The sequence below is a fragment of the Chenopodium album genome, chromosome 9 (assembly GCF_948465745.1).
Source record: "Chenopodium album chromosome 9, dcCheAlbu1.1, whole genome shotgun sequence".
Taxonomy (NCBI): domain Eukaryota; kingdom Viridiplantae; phylum Streptophyta; class Magnoliopsida; order Caryophyllales; family Amaranthaceae; genus Chenopodium; species Chenopodium album.
The window spans coordinates 6,356,108-6,376,018 of NC_137842.1; the positions used below are offsets into that span (position 1 = coordinate 6,356,108).

General features: G+C 35.8%; 1 protein-coding gene across 1 annotated transcript; it reads left to right on the forward strand.

The window, feature by feature from the left end:
• The first annotated feature begins 6,234 nt into the window (after positions 1-6,234).
• LOC145557380 (receptor-like protein EIX2) lies at positions 6,235-9,098 on the forward strand. The gene is made up of 2 exons (XM_081618560.1): positions 6,235-7,705; positions 7,864-9,098. Exons 1-2 carry the CDS (start codon positions 6,235-6,237, stop codon positions 9,096-9,098), a joined length of 2,706 nt encoding a protein of 901 aa, XP_081474686.1.
• The last annotated feature ends 10,813 nt before the right edge of the window (positions 9,099-19,911 follow it).

A 19,911-nucleotide genomic window follows, 5' to 3' on the forward strand; every position in this document is an offset into this window, starting at 1 on the left:
AGTACAAATAAATCAGAGAGAAAGTATTTTAGTTAGACTTAAGGTGTGCAAAATGACAAAACTATGCAACCTAGGGATAAGCAACATTAGAAATCATACCTGACAAGATAAACATCAATAGGATCCATTGTGCTCCTAAGAACTATTCTGTATCTTCTTTGTTGATAATCAACAACCTATTCATAAAACATGTCAGCAAAAGGTACTTCAATAATGATAATATAGGGTAATGCACTTTGAAACCTATCACATTAACCAATCATATTGATAAGAACATTAAAGAAATTAAAAATTTCTCAATGATTCAATCACATTCCTTTTAAAACCCATCATACTGTTTTATACAAGATTTCACGAAAATTAAAAGTTAAGCAGAGTACTAACATGCAAATAAGAATCCAAATTCGAGTTTACATCACAATCATACAAAAAATTATAATCAAACAAAATAACATTAAAAATAAAAAATTAACAGATTTGCATAGCTATAAAAACCATTATTTTACCCCTCAAATTTGCAGAGCAATAACAAGTATTCCATCATTCTACTAAAATCTAATGCATGGCCTTATTTTACCCCTCATGTTGCAGAACTAAAACAAGATGAATTTCAAAATTGCTGACAAATTAAAGCGAAATTACCACAATATCACAGCACAAATCAAAATGCGTAAGTATAAAGTTACCCTAATATCTTGAAGCTAATGTCCAAATTCTGGGCTTTTTCAAGCTCCATATCTATAGGAAGAAAAATAGCACCATGGACATCCCCAAATATACCAACTGCATGTTAATCTGCTAATTCAATTCTACACCCATTATAATACCCAAAAAAAAAAAAAAAAAAAAAAACATCAAAAATTGAAATAACTATGAGTTTCATTTATTTTAAAATTAACCTCATATTTTATTAGTAATCCCAACCTAAACTAGTAAACAATAACTATGAGTTTCATTTATTTTAAAATTAACCTCATATTTCATACATAGAATTTAGAAACCAACTGCCCTTAGAGGCTTAGAGCATAATTAACAACCTTGTGTTTTAATTTATTTTCTTTTTGTGTTTTTTATTGCAAAGTAATTAAAATAGAAAATCCAGAACTTTACAAAGATGATCAAATTCAACAAATACATAATTTGAATCAAATAAAAATTTCCGTATCCCTCCGTTTTTCAACAATAACAATGGAGATAGATGTGTTATTGTTTTGATTGCTAGTTATTATAACAATGTTAAGTAGCTTAGTGTTGAAAAAAGTAAACTTGGTACAATTCTACAAACCATCTCAATGTAATCAGTGGTCACATTTCTAAGTACCATCTGACCATCTCTAGTCCAAAAAATCATTATCCTATTCCCTCCATCCACAAACTAACAAATAAAATTCAGCAATAATAATTAATATGGACGACTTTAGCTAAGCTTGGAGTCTTATACACATAACACATGAATGGACATGGTGCTTGATGTTTGCCATGGTCCCGTGATTTACGTTTGATATAAACATATTTTTCCTTTAAATCGACATGGCGAAAACCTTAGCTTGTTGAATCAGAGATACTTGCGTGGACCTGGTTCACAATAATATTATTGTGAACCAGAGTTTTATACACACACAACTGACATTATATTGAACATAATGATCCTTATTTTTAACATAATAACCTTATTTTTAACATAGTAACCTCTATTAAAAGTTGTATAACGTTAAATACTATTGTGAACTTGAAGTCCGACGTTATGACCCTAATTTTAACATAGTGACCTTTATTATTTATATTGACCTTATAAAATATTTCATTAAAAAAATTAACCTCTTATAGTCTATATATTACCAAAATGACTTTTATTTTCAACATAGTGACTTTCATTTAATCATAGTGACTTTTTTTTTTAGGAAAAATACACTTTAATAATCCCAACTATGGACGATTTACCTACAATAATCCCAACTAACGTTTATTCTACAATAATCCCAACTATTGGGTCAGTTTTCCTCCAGCAGTCCCAAAAACCGGTTACCTGCTGAGAGGGTAAACTTTTTTTTTTTGTTTTTTAAATGCCACATGTCATCACATGATTGGCTTATTTAAAAAAAATTTAAAAATAAAAAAAAAAAACAAAAAAAAAGAAAAAAAAAACAAAAATCGAATCATGTCAGCCCAACCCAGCCAACCACCGCCGTTCCCAGCCACCCACGGCCAATCGGAACTGGCCGACCACCTCCCTAACTTCCCGAAAGCGGTCGGTCGGCCCTCCCTACCCTCAAAACACACACCCCCGATCAACCCCAACCCCCTAAAACCACTCTCCTCCCTTACAACCCCTTCGCCGGAAAATCAATTCAAAAAAAAAAAAAAAATCAACCACTCCTCCTCCCTTCCTACACCCTTGAAACTTCCCATGGGGGCGAATTCGAGGGTTGGGGAAAGAAGGAGGGTCGTTTTTAAGGGTTAGGGGAGACGGATGGCCATTTTTCGAGGGGTTGGGGGTTGGCCCTAGTGTTTTGCGGTGCGATTTAGGGCCGCTGCTTTACTCGTGGGTGAGGCTGGGGGTTTCGGTGGTGCGGCTGGGGTCGTGGGAATCGTTTCCGGCAGGAGGTGGAGGTGGAGGTTAGGGGTGGAGGTGGTGGTTGGGCGGCAGGAGGTGGAGGTGGTGGTTAGTGTTGGCTGCCAAATTTATTTATTTTTGGTTTTCTTTTTTTTTTTTTTGTTTTTTTGTTTTTTTAGAACCACTCACACACTGACACGTGTCAAACAACCTACAATAATAGGTTGTTGACTTTTGTTGACCGGTTTGGGACTGCTGGAGGAAAACTGACCTAATAGTTGGGATTATTGTAGAATAAACGTTAGTTGAGATTATTGTAGGTAAATCGCCCATAGTTGGGATTATTAAAGTGTATTTTTCCTTTTTTTTTATTAATAAAACAACCCTAGTTTTGGTCCACAATAATATTATTGTGGACCCGAGGTCGATACACACGTAACTTACATTATATTGAACATAGTGACCCTTATTTTTAACATAGTAACCTTTATTAAAACTACTACAACGTTTAATAATATTGTGAACTTGAAATACGACGTTATTACCCTAATTTTAACATAGTGGCCTTTATTATTCATATTGATCAGTATATAAAATATTTCACTAAAAAAATAACCACTTAGACCTATATATTACCAAAATGATTTTTATTTCAACATAGTGACCTTTTTTTAAATTATAGCACTACGTGAAAAAATGAATTTGGCACCGGTTCAAACCCGGCCTAAGGCACCGGTTTGAACCGGTGCCAATGTGAGGGGTGCCAAAAAGGGGTTTAAAAAGGCACCGGTTCAAACCGGTGCCAAAACTTGAAATTGGCACCGGTTAACCGGTGCCAAAAATGGGTTTAAAAAAATGTGGAATTGTTTTTGGCATCGGTTAACCGGTGCCAAAAGTGCCAAATATTATAATTTTTTTTTTTTTATTTTAGAACATCAAACAATTAAAAGTCAAATCAAATTATTCAGAACATCAAAATATAGATCGAATTTCAATCAACATAATAAAAAATTTACAATATATAATCAAAATAATTTTACAATATACATAAATACAGTAGTAGTTCTATTACAACATATAAAAAAAATTTACAATATAAATAAAAAAAATAAACTCAATATTCTTGCATCTTAAATTCTTGATTCTTCCCTTTAAGATCTAACTCAAGATACCTGCACCAATTAAAGCAAAAAAAAACGATTAATATAATTAAGCTTCCAAAAAAATTATACCCAGAAAAAATTAAAGAATTTCGAATTTAAATCGAATAAAATAAAAAAAATCGAAAAATAAAAAATAAAATCAGTTGATAAGAAAAAAAAAACCCAGAACATCATTTAAAAACCAAAATTGAACCTAGAAATTAAAAACCAAAATCGAAAATCTGGAAAAAAAAAACTCAGAAAATAAAAAAATTTCGAATTTAAATCGAAAAATAAAAAAGAAAATCCCAAAACAAACCCAGAACAAACCCAGAACAACAAACCCAGAACAAATCTTGCATCTTTAACGGATCTAAATCAAATAAAAAAAATCAACAAACCTAGAACAAACCCAAAAACGCATGCATTAACCCAAAATCGATTATTGTAACCGAAAATTAACCCAGAAATCGAAAAACAAAATCAAAATCGAAAAAATAACAATCGAAAAAAATCAAAAGGAAAGCCAGAAAAAATAACAATCGAAATCGAAAAAAATCAAAAACCCAGAAAAAAAAATTAAAATCGAAATCGAAAAAATCAAAAACCCAGAAAAAAAAAATTAAAATCGTAAAAAAAAACCGAGAAATCGCTGAAAAAAAAATCAAAATCAATTGAAAGAAGAGTTTGAAATTAAAAAAATCAAAATCGAAAAAAAAAAACTATTAAATTCGAATGAAAAACCTCAAAATCGATTGAAAAACCTCAAAATCCGTGTTGCATGTTGTTGTCTTCGAATTTGTTGGTAGTTTTCGAGTGATAATAGCAAGGAGGAGGAGATCTAGAAAGATAAATGAAGGATTGAAGGAAAACGGCGACGCGAAAGAGGAGGAGAGGAGAGAGAAAGAGGAGGAGGAGGAGGAGAGAGAAAGAGGAGAGGAGAGGAGAGAGAACACGGGCGAAAATACTTGGGGTTGGGGGAGTTATAAGGGCGGTTTTTTTTTAATATTTAAAGGAACCGGTTCGATTTGGCACCGGTTCAAACCGGTGTCCTTTTAATTTTTGGCACCGGTTTAGGCTGAACCGATGCCTTTTCTATTTGTGTAAAATTGCGCCCAATTTTGGGCCGGTTTAGGGCACCGGTTTGGCCTGAACCGGTGCCTTTATGGGGGTGCCTTATTGTATTTTTCTACTAGTATTTTTTTTATTAATAAAACAACCATACTTTCTCCAATGTTTGTGGTCCACAATAAGTTAGTGTGAACCAGGTCCATTTAAGAATTTGTACTTGTTGAATTGTCATAACCTTGACTTTTAAAATTATAGCTCAATAAAGTCTTAATGTTCTTGTCTCATGTTAACTTGTTGAATTGTCATAACCTTAGCTTGTTGAATTGTCATAACCTTCATTACTTCTGGCCTATTGGATAATTAAAGCTTAATGTTCTTGTCTCATGTTAGCTTGACCTGGTTGACATACAATAGTAGTTCTTACAGTAACTACCACTATAGTTAATTTTTATTATCCTATTTTTTATATTTATATATTGTTATTGGTCAGTCAAACTTATTAAAAACAACGTGTTTGTATGTGGCTGATCACACCATATGATCACATGTAAAAAATAAAAAATAAAAACTCCTACTACCTCCGTTTTTTTGGTTTTTTTTAGTTAACACATTTTGACTTTAGCACTATTCACACAACTCTCTTTGACCGTGTTTTGTGTTTTATAAGTAATGAAAAATATAATCATGTGGTGTCTTGTTAGATTTGTCGTGGAATACATTTTCAAAATATTAACTTTTTATAATTTTTGCCTTTTGGTAATTAAAAATATTAACGATTGAAGTTGTGTATTGAAGTATAACATTGATCGAGTAACTCGTAAAACACTGATCAAGTAACCCCTATAACATTGACGAAATAAGCCCTGTAACATCGATTGAGTAATTCCAATAACACTAACAAAGTAATCTCCATGATGGTTGGTCACACGGTGTGCATGATATGACAAGCCACATAGTAAAAGAGTTTGAGAGTAGCTCAAGTGGTTAGAGCTTCCCTCCCGATTTCAGAAGATCCTGGGATCGATTCTCACCCCGCCCTTGTGGCTCTCTAAACACCAAAAACATAATAAAAGAATTTGTGTATTAAAATTTTTTTTTTTTTTTTTTTTTTAAATAAAAACATTTGTTTTTTTCAGAATTTAATTTCTAAAATCTTAAAGTAAACCGTGACTCTTCCACTACTTGCACAGTTTCACCACATTAATTGCACAATCCATCAAATTCTTGTTGGCTTTTTTGACATGGAAATTATATTAGTTCGTGTCTTTGTAAGTATGACCGAGTAACGGAATAAGAGTTGGTTTTGTCTATAAAAGTATGATGAGAAGAGTTTTCATTTTGCATCTATCACTTAAAGCACTTCTCCACTTTACTTTAATAATACAGCTTTGCCGCCAAATAAATCACCAAAAACAAAATATGATAAAAATGAATTGTTTTCTTACAATTCTGTTTTTTATTTCGTTTATGAAAACTTTAATATTGTGTAATTGTAGTGGATACTACTCCAACAACAGCCAGTTGGTGAAGTTGGGGTGTATACCTTCTGAAAGGGAGGCACTGCTCCAATTCAAGGACAGTGTTACCTTCCTTAACAAACATGTTTCGTCTTCGTGGGAAGGCGAGGATTGCTGCAGCTGGCGTAGGGTAAAGTGTGATCCTACTACCGGTCATGTCGTCAAACTTCATCTCTATGGCACTATCTCAGAGGATGATTATGGATTTACCTCCATTGAGTATTTGTTTGCAGCAAGAAAGATGGAGTCATCTTTGATTTATTTGGTAAAATTGAATTATCTTAATCATTTGGATGTAAGCATCAACGATTTCAGCTATAGCAAGATCCCGAAATTCCTTGGTTACATGAACCAACTCAGGTACCTTAATCTCTCATACGATAACATTCATGGAAAAGTCCCCCCTGAGCTTGGTAATCTCACTAACTTGCAAGTCCTCGATCTATCAATTTACAATCCTTATTTGCAAGTTGTGAACAGATTTAAAGACCCTGATTTATTTGTGCAAAATTTGAAATGGGCTTCTAGTCTTGAGCAATTGCGTCTACTAGGTTTAAGTGGTGTGAATCTAAGTCAGGCACATGATTGGATAGATTCACTTATTGGGCCACTTCCTTTTTTAATTGCTTTGGGTTTGTCTGGGTGTAGCTTAACAAACAATCATCAGATTTATATTCCACCTTTTATTCAAAACCTAACTTCTCTTGAATACCTTGACCTTTCATATAATCACTTTGATTCTAAAATCCCGCTTTGGCTAGGTGAACTTATAAGTCTCGTATACTTGGAATTAGGATCCAACGCTTTCACTGGTATTGAAGGAGGGGATATTTGGAACCTTGTACGCAATTTATGCAACTTGAAATATCTAGATGTGAATTATAATAAACTACAAGTGAAGTTGTTGGAGTTTCGTGAAAATATATCCTCCATTTGCACCCATTTTAAGTTAGAGTGGCTGGATTTGTCCGACAATTCATTCATTAGTGGTAGTATACCGACTTGGTTTGGAGAGGAGTTCCAAAGCCTAAAGTACCTTTCTCTTAGGAATAACAGCATATCAGGTAAAATTCCAACTTCTCTAGGCATGTTATCAGCCTTGGAAGTTTTAAGCATTTCCTATAATTCATTAGAAGCAGCAGTTTTGTCTGAAACTCACTTTGCTAATCTTTCAAGCTTGACTTATTTGAGTATGCTTGAAAGCTACTTAACGCTAAAGTTGCCTTCTAATTGGGTGCCTCCCTTCCAAATTCAATATTTCCTAGCCAGCATCTGCAGGATCAATAGTCAACTACCTCAATGGCTCAAAACACAAAAGTATCTCTACAAATTGGATTTGTCTAATGCTGGAATCCAAGGGGTATTGCCAAAATGGTTTCATAATTTGCAATCTCTTTCTGATGTGAATATCTCTTATAACAGTATCACGGGTTGTCCTAACTTTCCCATTAACTTTAATATTTTAATTCTCTCCCATAACTCATTATCTTGCCTATTTATATTATGCCAAGTGAAAGCCATAGAAATAAGGTGTATTATCAGGCTAATAGAATTGATCTGTCTTATAATTCCATCTCAGGGCAACTTCCAGAACATTTGTATCATATAATGCCTAGTTTGACTTCACTTGTCCTATCCAACAACTTGATGAATGGTTCAATCCCAAAGTCTATATGCCATTTTACATCCTGCACGACATTAGATCTTCAAAAGAATAGGCTTTCTGGGAAAATTCCTGGTTGTTCGGGTAATTTATCGAGCCTTGTATTTATAAGCCTCTCATCCAATAAGCTCTTAGGAAATATTCCTTGCCTTAACAGCTTCGATCTGCTTTATCTAAATTTAAACGACAACATGTTAAGTGGAGAAATTCCTTCTTGCTTAAATAACCTCTCAGGTTTGGCAGCTTTGGATGTTGGTGAGAATAATCTATCAGGCGAGATTCCAACATTAATGTTTCCATTGTTGCAAATATTGCGGTTGAGAAATAATAAACTTAGAGGCAGTATCCCTAATCAGTTATGCTCTTTGTCTTACCTCCAAATCTTAGACCTTGGCCATAATTATTTAACCGGAACCATCCCTTACTGTTTGAGCAGCCTTACGAGAATGATTATGCCTCTTGAGTTTGGTATGCTTGGACGTGGCGAAAAAGCAAATGAGTTCATAGAAGGATATGAGCGTGAATATACAACTAACTTAGGTTTGTTAGTGAACATCGACCTTTCTTACAATAAATTGGTTGGTAGCATTCCAAACGAGATCACAAATCTCTCGGGCTTGTTGAGTCTTAATCTATCTTACAACCACTTATCAGGACAAATCCCCAAGGACATAGGTGGTTTGAATGGGTTGGAATCTCTTGATTTATCAAGAAACCAACTCTATGGATCAATCCCAACAAGCTTAGGTTCTATATTTCGCTTGGCATCCTTGGACTTATCTTACAACAATCTTTCGGGTCAAATTCCATCTGGATACCAGTTGCAAACCCTCAACGACCCCTCGATTTACAAGGGAAATCCTTACCTTTGTGGAGACCCACTTCCCAAGAAATGCAAGGACTCCCCAAATAATGGTTCAGGAGGTAAAGGAAGCCAAGATGAAGATAGCGAGGACAAGCGTGAGACGATGTGGTTCTACCTGGTGGTGATGTCAGGATTTGCAACTGGATTTTGGGGAGTTGTAGGTACTTTATTTCTGAAACCGAGTTTGAGGCATGCATTCTTTAGGTGTGTTGAAGATGTGCATGACTGGATGTATGTCGCAATTGCAGTTAGGATGGCTAAGTTCAGGAATGATCAAGACAGTTAGTGTCTTATGTTCGTTCACCGTATATAAGTGGCTATAGCATAGTAGTAAGTCCAAGTTCGTATGACAAATGCATCAAATGTGTTGTTGTATCAACTAGTAAATAAGATGGTAGTAAGATCTTTTTAACCAACTCGGTTTTCCTTTACGACTATTGTACACCAAGTATGGTATCTTTGTATTTTTAAATTTCTCTATTAATATAATTTACGGGGATGCAGCACTCCGACATAAATTAGCTGCCAACTCTTTTCTTCACAGCTATAAGTTACAACTTCTCTGTTAGTCACTTAGTATGAGTGTATGACACTAAACAGAACTACGTAGTTGTAGGGAATAATTTCAAGCTTTAATCCCACTAGCTTGAACCCCACTGTGATCATACACTAAAGTACGGTGGCGTCCAAAGGGAAAGAAAATAGAGCAAAAGAGTCGCCAACAAGTTTTAGGAACTTGTAAACCGTTCACGAGGTGAAGGTTACACCCCTTAACGATCCAAGAGATCGTCAACTCCATAAGGTCTAGAACCAAATAAGGGTTCGGGGATGATGGTACAAATCCAACCTAAAAGAGATTGAACCTGCCCTAATAATAGGCCTCTACTTTATTCTGATCGTATTCATGTGCGCTTTCTAATTAACATGCAATCATTAGAATTAACCCTAAACCTGTTTAATCTATGTTGGTTGAATTTAATGCACAAATAAACTATTATTGGCGATCACTTGAATTATAATCACAATTAACCCTAAACAAGATTATTAATTATCGTGATTACAAGTACAAATTCCCTTTAAACATGCATAAAAGGCGTGATCAAGCAATGAATATAAATAATCAAGCAACATAATAATAACAATAATAATAATTATAATAATCACAATAATAATAATATCATCATAAATAAAATGATCATCATCAAAATAATAATAATAATTTTCATAATCATAATCATCATAAATTACAACAATTATAATCACAATCATATTCATATTCATGTTAATATTAAAGCATAATAATAGCAAGATCCTAGGCATGATACTAACAAGATTAATAACAAACCCTAGCATGTCACTAAGCAATAAAAATCAAATCTTTAGCCCTAACATGATACTAACATGAATAAATATTAGGAAGAACATAGGAAACATCGTAACAATCATATTTAATATTAAAATTAACCTAGACATGATACTAGGAATATCATAATAACAATGTAAACATGATTTCTACATCATAACATCAATTAAAACCATAAAGTACTTACTTTGATGCCTCGTACCTCTTTATAATAACAAAATACACACGTTAGTAACTTCAAGAAAAATAATAAAACAAAATAATTAAATTAAATAATTGAAATAGAGATTTGGGACCAAACCCTCAGAAATTAAAACCTTTCACGTCTAGGGCAAAGGCAACTTCGAATATGGCTAGGTGTTTCTAGATCTTGCGAATGCGGAATTTTTTATGAGAAAACAAAGTTTAGAAAAAGAGAGAGATGAATGAATTAAAGAATGCTACAGAATTAATGATTGTAGATGAGATTATCGTGAATGATGAGAACTGGTGAATGAAAACGGAGTTTTTAATACGATATTTATAGAGAAAATCAGCCAAAAAGATAAAATAAACAAAATAGAATCTGACGCACAGAAAACAGAGCTGGCGCCACCCTTGGCTAAGTGGCGCCAGACACCAACACTAGCGCCAGGCGCCAGACCTGGTTCCAGGCGCCAAGGCCTGGGGTTAGGCGCCAAGCTTATTTCCAACGCGTTTTCGAAAATCAGATAAGTTTACCGTACTGGAGGATAAAATCATATAATTTCCTCGAAAATGCTATTTGATTCTAATTAAAACTCTGAAAAGTCAAAAGTCAATTTATCAATGCTAATTGAATTAGGAATGAAAAGAACCTTCTAGAAGATTCTAGAAGACTAAAACCATTCCTAATTACATTAGGAATGATAAATGATATTAGGCCCTCCCCTAGATCATTGGGCCGCATATAAGGCTCAAACCGGGCCCAGTTTAGTAAATTTGCCATAATTCCCTCAATATTCATCGGAATTGGGCTTATAATATATCGTTGGAAAGCTCTTTGCAAGCCCCATCCAACTACACTACTATTGGACCCATATCATGGACCAACCAAACTGGATTGGCTGTGTTTCTTAAAATAAGTTTTCAAAAACAGAGAGAAGAGAAAAGAAATTTAAAACTATCTGCAACACTAGACTTTCCACACTTTCACTTCATTCGATTACGATTCGACGTGAAAGATACTCATCACTGGGTTTGGTTTTGGGGAGACACAAATGGGTGTCTACAGAAGCCCCCACTTTGACTGAGTTTGGAGAAACGCAAGTTTTGAAAACAAAAGTCAAAGTATCGATAGGGACGGAGAATGATTCAGAACGTTCTGCGATCCTAAATCACTCTTGTAACGCCGATACCTGCAAAACTAGCGTTAGTTAAACAGATAAAAGAGTTAAGAAACGCGTATCTTGCACCGTCGAACACACTTCTCTGAAAATAACTGATTCGTTTTGATGACCTCCTGCAAGCTAGAGAATGCCATCCCGCTTGAAAATCGCTATGCCCGTAACTGCTTCCAAATTAGAAGATTGCTTCGCCTGAAACGATCCTCCTCCGCTATGATAATATTCCACGTCCAAGGGAATATCATCAAAGATTATTTCTCTCGAAACAATCCCCATCCGCATTGATAATATTCCACGTCCAAGGGAATACTATCAAAGATTAATTCTCTTGAAACAATCCTCATCCGAATTGATAATATTCCACGTCCAAGGGAATACTATCGAAGATTATTTCCCTTGAAACAATCTCCATCCGCATTATGACCATCTTCCATGCCTAAGGGAATATGATCGAAGACAACTTCGCCCGAAATTACCTCCAGTTGTTTGTGACAACTCTCCGCAAGCTAGGGAACGCCACCTTGCTGTTTCGATGTTCACTCGTCTCTGAACAAAGAGCTTCCTTTTGATATGTTCAATTTTCGCTGTGATAGTCTTCGAAAAGATCACTTCTTATTAATCCTTAATGCTGCCATGCCAATACGTCGGCGCTTTGCTGCTTGTGAACCAGTATGTCGACAATCCTCTTTTATTTGGGAATAGTTGCCAACACAACTCTTGTATGATGTATGACAATCCGATTTAGGGAAAGTTGTCAATGCCACGTAACAATCCATCCTTGGAAATGTTGTCACGATGAAGCGACAATCCGTACCTCGGAAAATTTGCCAAAATCCAATTTTTGAAAAAGTTGCCAATGCTTCGTAACAATCTTTCATAAGAACTTTGCTACGATCGACAATCCACATCTTGGAATATAACTCTTGAAAGAAATCCACCTTGGAAACTTGCCAACGCTATGCGACAATCCTTTTGGGAAAATATTGCCACTATTGACAATCCGCGTCTTGGAACATTTGCAAGAAAGAGTCGACCGACAATCCACTTCGGGAAAATTTGCCACTTGCTGAAATGAATGACAATCCACGTTGAGGAACTTTTGCCGAAATTTATGATGAGTAGAGACCTACGACAATCCTTTGGGAAATTTTGCCATAGAGAACTGGGTGTATGACAATCCAATCTCGGAAAACTTGCCAGCGATCTATGAATGAATGATAATCCGAACTTGGAAAAACTTGCCAATAAAGAAGGAGCACGACAATCCACGCTTGGAAACTTTGCCAGAGATGACAATCCAATCTTGGAAAAATTGTCGTTTAAGAAGAATGCTCGACAATCCATATTTGGAAATATTGTCGTTTAAGTGCTTGCTTTTAAACCGATTGTAATGAGCCAGTGTTTTAGGCGCTTAAGCTAAGTGAGACGATCTTTTGTCAGGTCAATCACTTACTACGATTGTAATCGAGCCGACTACTAATCATGTCAAATTGCTTATAGGGGCTAACTGGCGTACCAAGGAACCCGAAATTGCTGCATGAGGTCGAAATCACCTTTCTGAGAGGCTTCGAGCTCTGTCGTTGCTGAGATATTTCTGGCGCCAGGAATTGGAGTAGGGTCCTCCCTATTCTGCTGCACCTGTATTTATTTTGACTATAGAACTTTGCCAATTTCTTTAACCATCTTAGGGGTGACCTAAGGCTTAAATATCTTAGGGTTGACCTAAGGTTTAATGTTGCTTTACTCAATAACTTGACACGACTCAAGGTATAAACTTGACTCGATGTGATTGACTCGAGGTTGACTCGACTCGAATTGAAATGACACGTGTGACTCATGACTCGTGTGTGCATTGTAATGTGATCGTGCGACTCGAAAATGCAAAAAAAAACAAAAATTTTCCGTCATTTTTGTGGAGGGTACCGACTTTCTCCCGAAAAAGAAAGACGCAAAAAATAAAGAAGCGAAGTTTTGAAGATGCATGTTGAATGAGCTTAGTCAAATGTCATTTGATACTATCTCTCAAGGTGCAAGGATTAATCCATCCTAGGCTATCTCAATTGTTGACTCAATGATGAAAGCATTTGGGTAACTTAGGCACGGAGGCTAAGTACTTCATGCTTCGTGATGCAATGATGAGTGATGTTGATATGACAAGGCATGCTTCAGCGTTGTATTAAGATTTCATGACAAAGGGTTCCTAAGGGAAGTATATTTGGTCATGTATCTGTGCAATGTGTGATAGTGACACTAAAGCTAGGCCACAAGATCTAAGTGTGTGGAAAAATATATTATTGAAAAGAGTCAAATGATGGTGACTCTTAGGCTAGGTAAGCTAATGATATAAGGATCAAGCCCCCAAGTCTAGCTCTAAGTAAATAGGGATGAGCGTAGGATATCCTTTGATATGATCATGGTGCAAGTGTGTGAATGTGAATATGAATGCATGTTTATTACGGCCGCACCTCGATGTGAGGTTGCCTACGTATCCGTTAGGAATCAGGCCGAACGTAGCTCTAGCCGAACCTCGCACAAGTATGTATACCTCAAAAAGGTCTTTTTAAGGGTTGGAACGTGGTTAGGCTAAAGGTTTGAAGAAGAAGGGGATAAAGGCTCAAGACCCTAGACAAGCCCCCAAGGTGTGCAACCTTGCTTCTGAATCTTTGTATTTTCATGCTTTAGTTTCTACTGTTTTTTAGCTCTCTTTTGTTTTAGCATTTATTTCATTTTTACAAGTGTGGGCAATCTCGACCATGCGGTCTATCACTCACTTGGCATTCATGTTTCTCAGGCACGGTACCGAGCACTCGATAAGAGACGCAATATGAGACGTGCTCATATCAAAGATATTTTCATATCAAAGACATTGGAACACTTTCCCTTTTGTACACTTTTATTTATTTTTTACTTATTTTCTTGCTATTTTAATCTTTTGAATTCACTCAAGCCTTTGAGATTGCATAAATTCACACCATCCCATCCCAAGGTTAGGTAGATGTAGGTTGAAAAAGAGAGGTCTATCGTTAGACGAGGCTCAAAGTGGCTTATGAGAAAAGGATGTATATTTGAAAGGTGAAAGGAGATATAATGTGGCTACAAAGGGGTGCCTTAAATCATTGGTATACCTTGTGCTTAATTCGACATGGTTTTTTTTTTTAAATGGTGCACTATAATGCGATGATCATATGCAAGGAAATAAATGCTCATTTTATTAAAAAAGGAAAAGGAAAAAAAACTACAAAATTAATCTAAAGGAAAAGACAAGGTGCCTATGCTAGACTTATTGGGGAAAGGAAAAAAATGAAAAAGAAATAGAAAAAAAGAGGTCATGAAATCTTGTCGTTGCAACTCGCCTCTGTCTTGTGTTGTTCGCTTCATCATCACCCAGTCTTCTCGCTAGCTAGAGGCAATGGGATCTTGTTTGCTTCTATGAGATCTTGAATGAGGTTTTGAAACCTGTAGCATTCATCAGTAGTATGACCGCGCCCTCGATGGTACTTGCAATAGGAGTTTGGATTCCATCTCGAATATCGATTTTCTGGTGTTGGATCCTCGGTAGGGCCAATAGGTTTGATTAATCCTCGATCATAGAGACGATCGAAAGCAGCATCGTAGGTCATTCCAATGGGTGTGAACTCTCGCCTGGGTTTCCTTTTAGATCCTTGATTGTCCATGGCTAAGACACCATTATGGTCAAAGGTACTAACATTATTACTAGAGTGGGCGTTTTCGGAAGAAGAAGGATTGTCGCTCTTCTTTCCTTTCCAGCCACCGTGGTTACTACTGTTAGTAGCTTTTTGCTTTGCGAGGTCGTCTTCGATTTCAATTCCGATGTCATAAACGGCCTTGAAAGTATTCAAGTTGTGTTGATATTTTAAGTGGTTTGAATACTTTTCTTGGAGATTCTTGATAAACATCCTCACAGACTCCTTTTCGGTGGGGACCTCAATCATCTTGGCGGAAGTTTCCCTCCATTTATTAAAGAAAGAAGTAAAACCTTCATTCTCTTTTTGTCTTAGCATCTCAAGTTGTCTATGGTCGGTTTCAACTTGGATATTGCACTTGTACCTATCAACGAAAGCGTTTACTATCGATTCCCAGGTAGAGGTTTTCTCTTTGTCAAGGGAGAAGAACCATTGTTGGCAAACGGTTTCAAGAGATAGTGGGAACAGAGAGGGGGAAACCTTCTTAACGATACCCTTAATGTTCATTATAGTTTTGAAAGCTCTTAGATAAAAATAAGGGTTATCTATTGCTCTGAATTTTGGGATGTCGTTGGCATTGAACTTCTGCGGAAGAAGATCTTTGTCCACCGAGACCCCTTGTGATGTAAGCTCTTGAAACTTGTAGTCGCTAGACAACTTGCTTAAACTCTCTTGCATGAGGTCCATTTGTTGTTGCTTCACGGGATCATCGATCTTGAGTGTGAGTATCTTCAGTGTCTCAGTCACGTTAGTCAATTGACTCCTAAGTTCATTAACTTCCTCTTGAGTTTCCATTATCTTCTTAGCCTTCCTCTTTTGACGAATCAGTTTATCAAAACATGAGACTTGAACAAAGAGGTTGTCCTTGATTAATCGCCCTTCTCTCCTCGACCAAGTACTGTGGAAAAGGAATTTGGGGATACTTATTGTTAATTATTTGAATCAAACTTTATTCAACATGCAATGGATGGAGGAAGTGAAGAAAAAAAAATGGAATAGAATATGGAGGAAAAATGATGTAGATGGAGGGATATGAAGAACTAGGAATAAAATGTACCCCCAACTTAAACGACGGAAAAGACCGACTCATGCATGAACCTAAGACATGGACATGGTGATGTGTACTCAAAGTGTGTGCTAAGACTAGTGAGTGTAGGTAACATGTTGAGACTCTTGTCATGACCATGTGGCTAGACTATGTGACTAGACTCAAGCAAAGACTAAGTTAAGACTTCACGTATATGCATTAAACTAGATAGACTGTGGTATTTTAGTCATAACTTTTGATCTGTGACTCTGATTAGGATGAAACCAACGCCAAATTAAAGCTAAAACTTGGGGCTACAGATCCATAGGCTTTACGACTCGTAGTTCTTTCTAGAACTCCAGATATGACCAAAACAAGTTGACGCTTGTGCAGTATACGGGAATAAAAATTCGGGTTGACTTAAAGGAACTATGACTCGATTTTAGGTATATTTATTAGCTCTAATTAATTAAACAAAGTCCTTTAGTCATTAATCGGTTTATTTAGTCTTAACACAAGTCAAACAAACGGTTAGGAGAAACATAGAATATATATGCACAACAAATAATGCACAATTAGTCAAGTAGGCACAATATGATGCAATGCGTTTGCAACCTAACCATGGCTCTAATTCTCTAAAGTTCGGGATATGGTTTAGTCAATAGAGGGTCCATGGTTAATTGTCCGGATGCACCGCGCGGAAGCCTAACCGTGAAGGGTTGGCGCGAGTGGATGGGACACCACGAGTTTAGGAAAACTCGCTTCCATGGTTTGGTGAATTCAACATCTCGGATGTACCCTTTGACCCTTTGTTGCACAGAGCGCTCAATCGGGTAGATGGAGCATGAATTCCCAGAGGGTTATGTCCATATGTAGAACACATATGGGTTTCAGAAAAGTGAGAAAAAATTCAATCAGGAAGTAGGATCGAGCAAACAATACGAAAAACCGGTCAAAATTAGAACGCATCACTACAAAAAAAAATGAGAATAGGCAACACTTAAGATTGCAACACTTACAGAAATGTTACTCTTAATAATCTAACGCAACAATATTTATTTGTTACCTTGAACTAAAGTAACGGAAAAAAAAGTGTTACTCTAGACTATATAAGGCAACATTTGCTTAAAGTGTTACCTTTTTCTTGTCTAAGACAACAAATATAATAATTGTTGCATGAAAAGATAACAATAACAAAACTATTGTTTGAAAATGTAACATTAATATCTATGTTTCCATCTATAACAACATTTATATATGTGTGTGTGTGTATATATATATATATATGTATATATGTATGTATACATATGTATATGTATATGTGTGTGTGTGTGTGTGTGTATTAAGCAAGTTAGGTAGAGTTGGTAGGAAACTCAACTTGTGACTTTGAGGTCACAAGTTCGAACCCTACCAACTACTAAATGTTTGGGAGTGACAACATTTAGAAACATTTTTTAATTATCTCCTTAGATGGAAACATTTTTCATTTGTTGTCTTTGTAAAAGTGTTGCCTTATGTATCATTTTACCTTGGCTTTCAAAATTGTTGTCTTTGAATAAAAATGTGTTGCCTTATGAATAGACAACGGGGGCATAAATTACGCCTCATATGTGTTGCCTTGCTACAAGGCAACACTTTTTTTATATTAGGCAATGGTTTCCATTGTTACCTTTGCTTTATTTTGTTGTAGTGCATATTTCTGGCTCGGTATTGGGGAAATTGGTGCCAGCAATCAGAGATTGGAACCAGCTTTTAACTGTAGCGCCTGGCGCCAATACTGGCGTCTGGCGCTACGACTAAAATGCTGGCGCCAATGCTCTGGCCCCTGACGCTACTTCCCACATGCCTCAGCAGCTTTCTGTGCTCGATAAAATTTTCCAGTTTCGCGCGGTGTTATTTCGGTCCTAGTTGTGAAAGATATTTCTCAAATTTCCTACGTGTAAAATCCTATGTTTGTAACTCATTACGGATGGTCTTTCCAATGAGATCTTTTTTATGCATATGACAATAATGTTAATCAAAATTACGCACATAAAATACTTAGAACTTTTCGAGTCTCATCCACTCATTCTAAATCATTGCCGAAACAAATTCAGGAATTAAAATAGAAATCCTCCCAAGTGGAGTCGCCAAAAACTGTAGGGAATAATTTCAAGCTTTAATCCCACTAGCTTGAACCCCACTGTGATCATACACTAAAATACGGTGGCGTCCAAAGGGAAAGAAGATAGAGCAAAAAAGTCGCCAACAAGTTTTAGGAACTTGTAAACCGTTCACGAGGTGAAGGTTACACCCCTTAACGATCCAAGAGATCGTCAACTCCATAAGGTCTAGAACCAAATAAGGGTTCGGGGATGATGGTACAAATCCAACCTAAAAGAGATTGAACCTGCCCTAATAATAGGCCTCTACTTTATTCTGATCGTATTCATGTGCGCTTTCTAATTAACATGCAATCATTAGAATTAACCCTAAACCTGTTTAATCTATGTTGGTTGAATTTAATGCACAAATAAACTATTATTGGCGATCACTTGAATTATAATCACAATTAACCCTAAAGAAGATTATTAATTATCGTGATTACAAGTACAAATTCCCTTTAAACATGCATAAAAGGCGTGATCAAGCAATAAATATAAATAATCAAGCAACATAATAATAACGATAATAATAATTATAATAATCACAATAATAATAATATCATCATAGATAAAATGATCATCATCAAAATAATAATAATAATGTTCATAATCATAATCATCATAAATTACAACAATTATAATCACAATCATATTCATATTCATGTTAATATTAAAGCATAATAATAGCAAGATCCTAGGCATGATACTAACAAGATTAATAACAAACCCTAGCATGTCACTAAGCAATAAAAATCAAATCTTTAGCCCTAACATGATACTAACATGAATAAATATTAGGAAGAACATAGGAAGCATCGTAACAATCATATTTAATATTAAAATTAACCTAGACATGATACTAGGAATATCATAATAACAATGTAAACATGATTTCTACATCATAACATCAATTAAAACCATAAAGTACTTACTTTGATGCCTCGTACCTCTTTCTAATAACAAAATACACACGCTAGTAACTTCAAGGAAAATAATAAAACAAAACAATTAAATTAAATAATTGAAATAGAGATTTGGGACCAAACCCTCAGAAATTAAAACCTTTCACGTCTAGGGCGAAGGCAACTTCGAATATGGCTAGGCGTTTTTAGATCTTGCGAATGCGGAATTTTGTATGAGAAAACAAAGTTTAGAAAAAGAGAGAGATGAATGAATTAAAGAATGCTAAAGAATTAATGATTGTAGATGAGGTGATCGTGAATGATGAGAACTGGTGAATGAAAACGGAGTTTTTAATACGATATTTATAGAGAAAATCAGCCAAAAAGATAAAATAAACAAAACAGAGTCTGACGCACAGAAAACAGAGTTGGCGCCACCCTTGGTTAACTGGCGTCAGGCACCAACACTAGCGCAAGGCGCCAATGGCTAGCGCCAGGCCTGGTTCCAGGCGCCAAGGCCTGGGGTTAGGCGCCAAGCTTATTTCCAACGCGTTTTCGAAAATCAGATAAGTTTACCGTAATGGAGGATAAAATC

Bases quoted from the DNA above. Each gene is read 5' to 3' on its own strand.
- LOC145557380 (XM_081618560.1), top strand. From the start codon at position 6,235: ATGAAAACTTTAATATTGTGTAATTGTAGTGGATACTACTCCAACAAC. The intron at 7,706-7,863 runs GTATCACGGGTT...ATTCCATCTCAG, and splicing joins TGTGAATATCTCTTATAACA to GGCAACTTCCAGAACATTTG.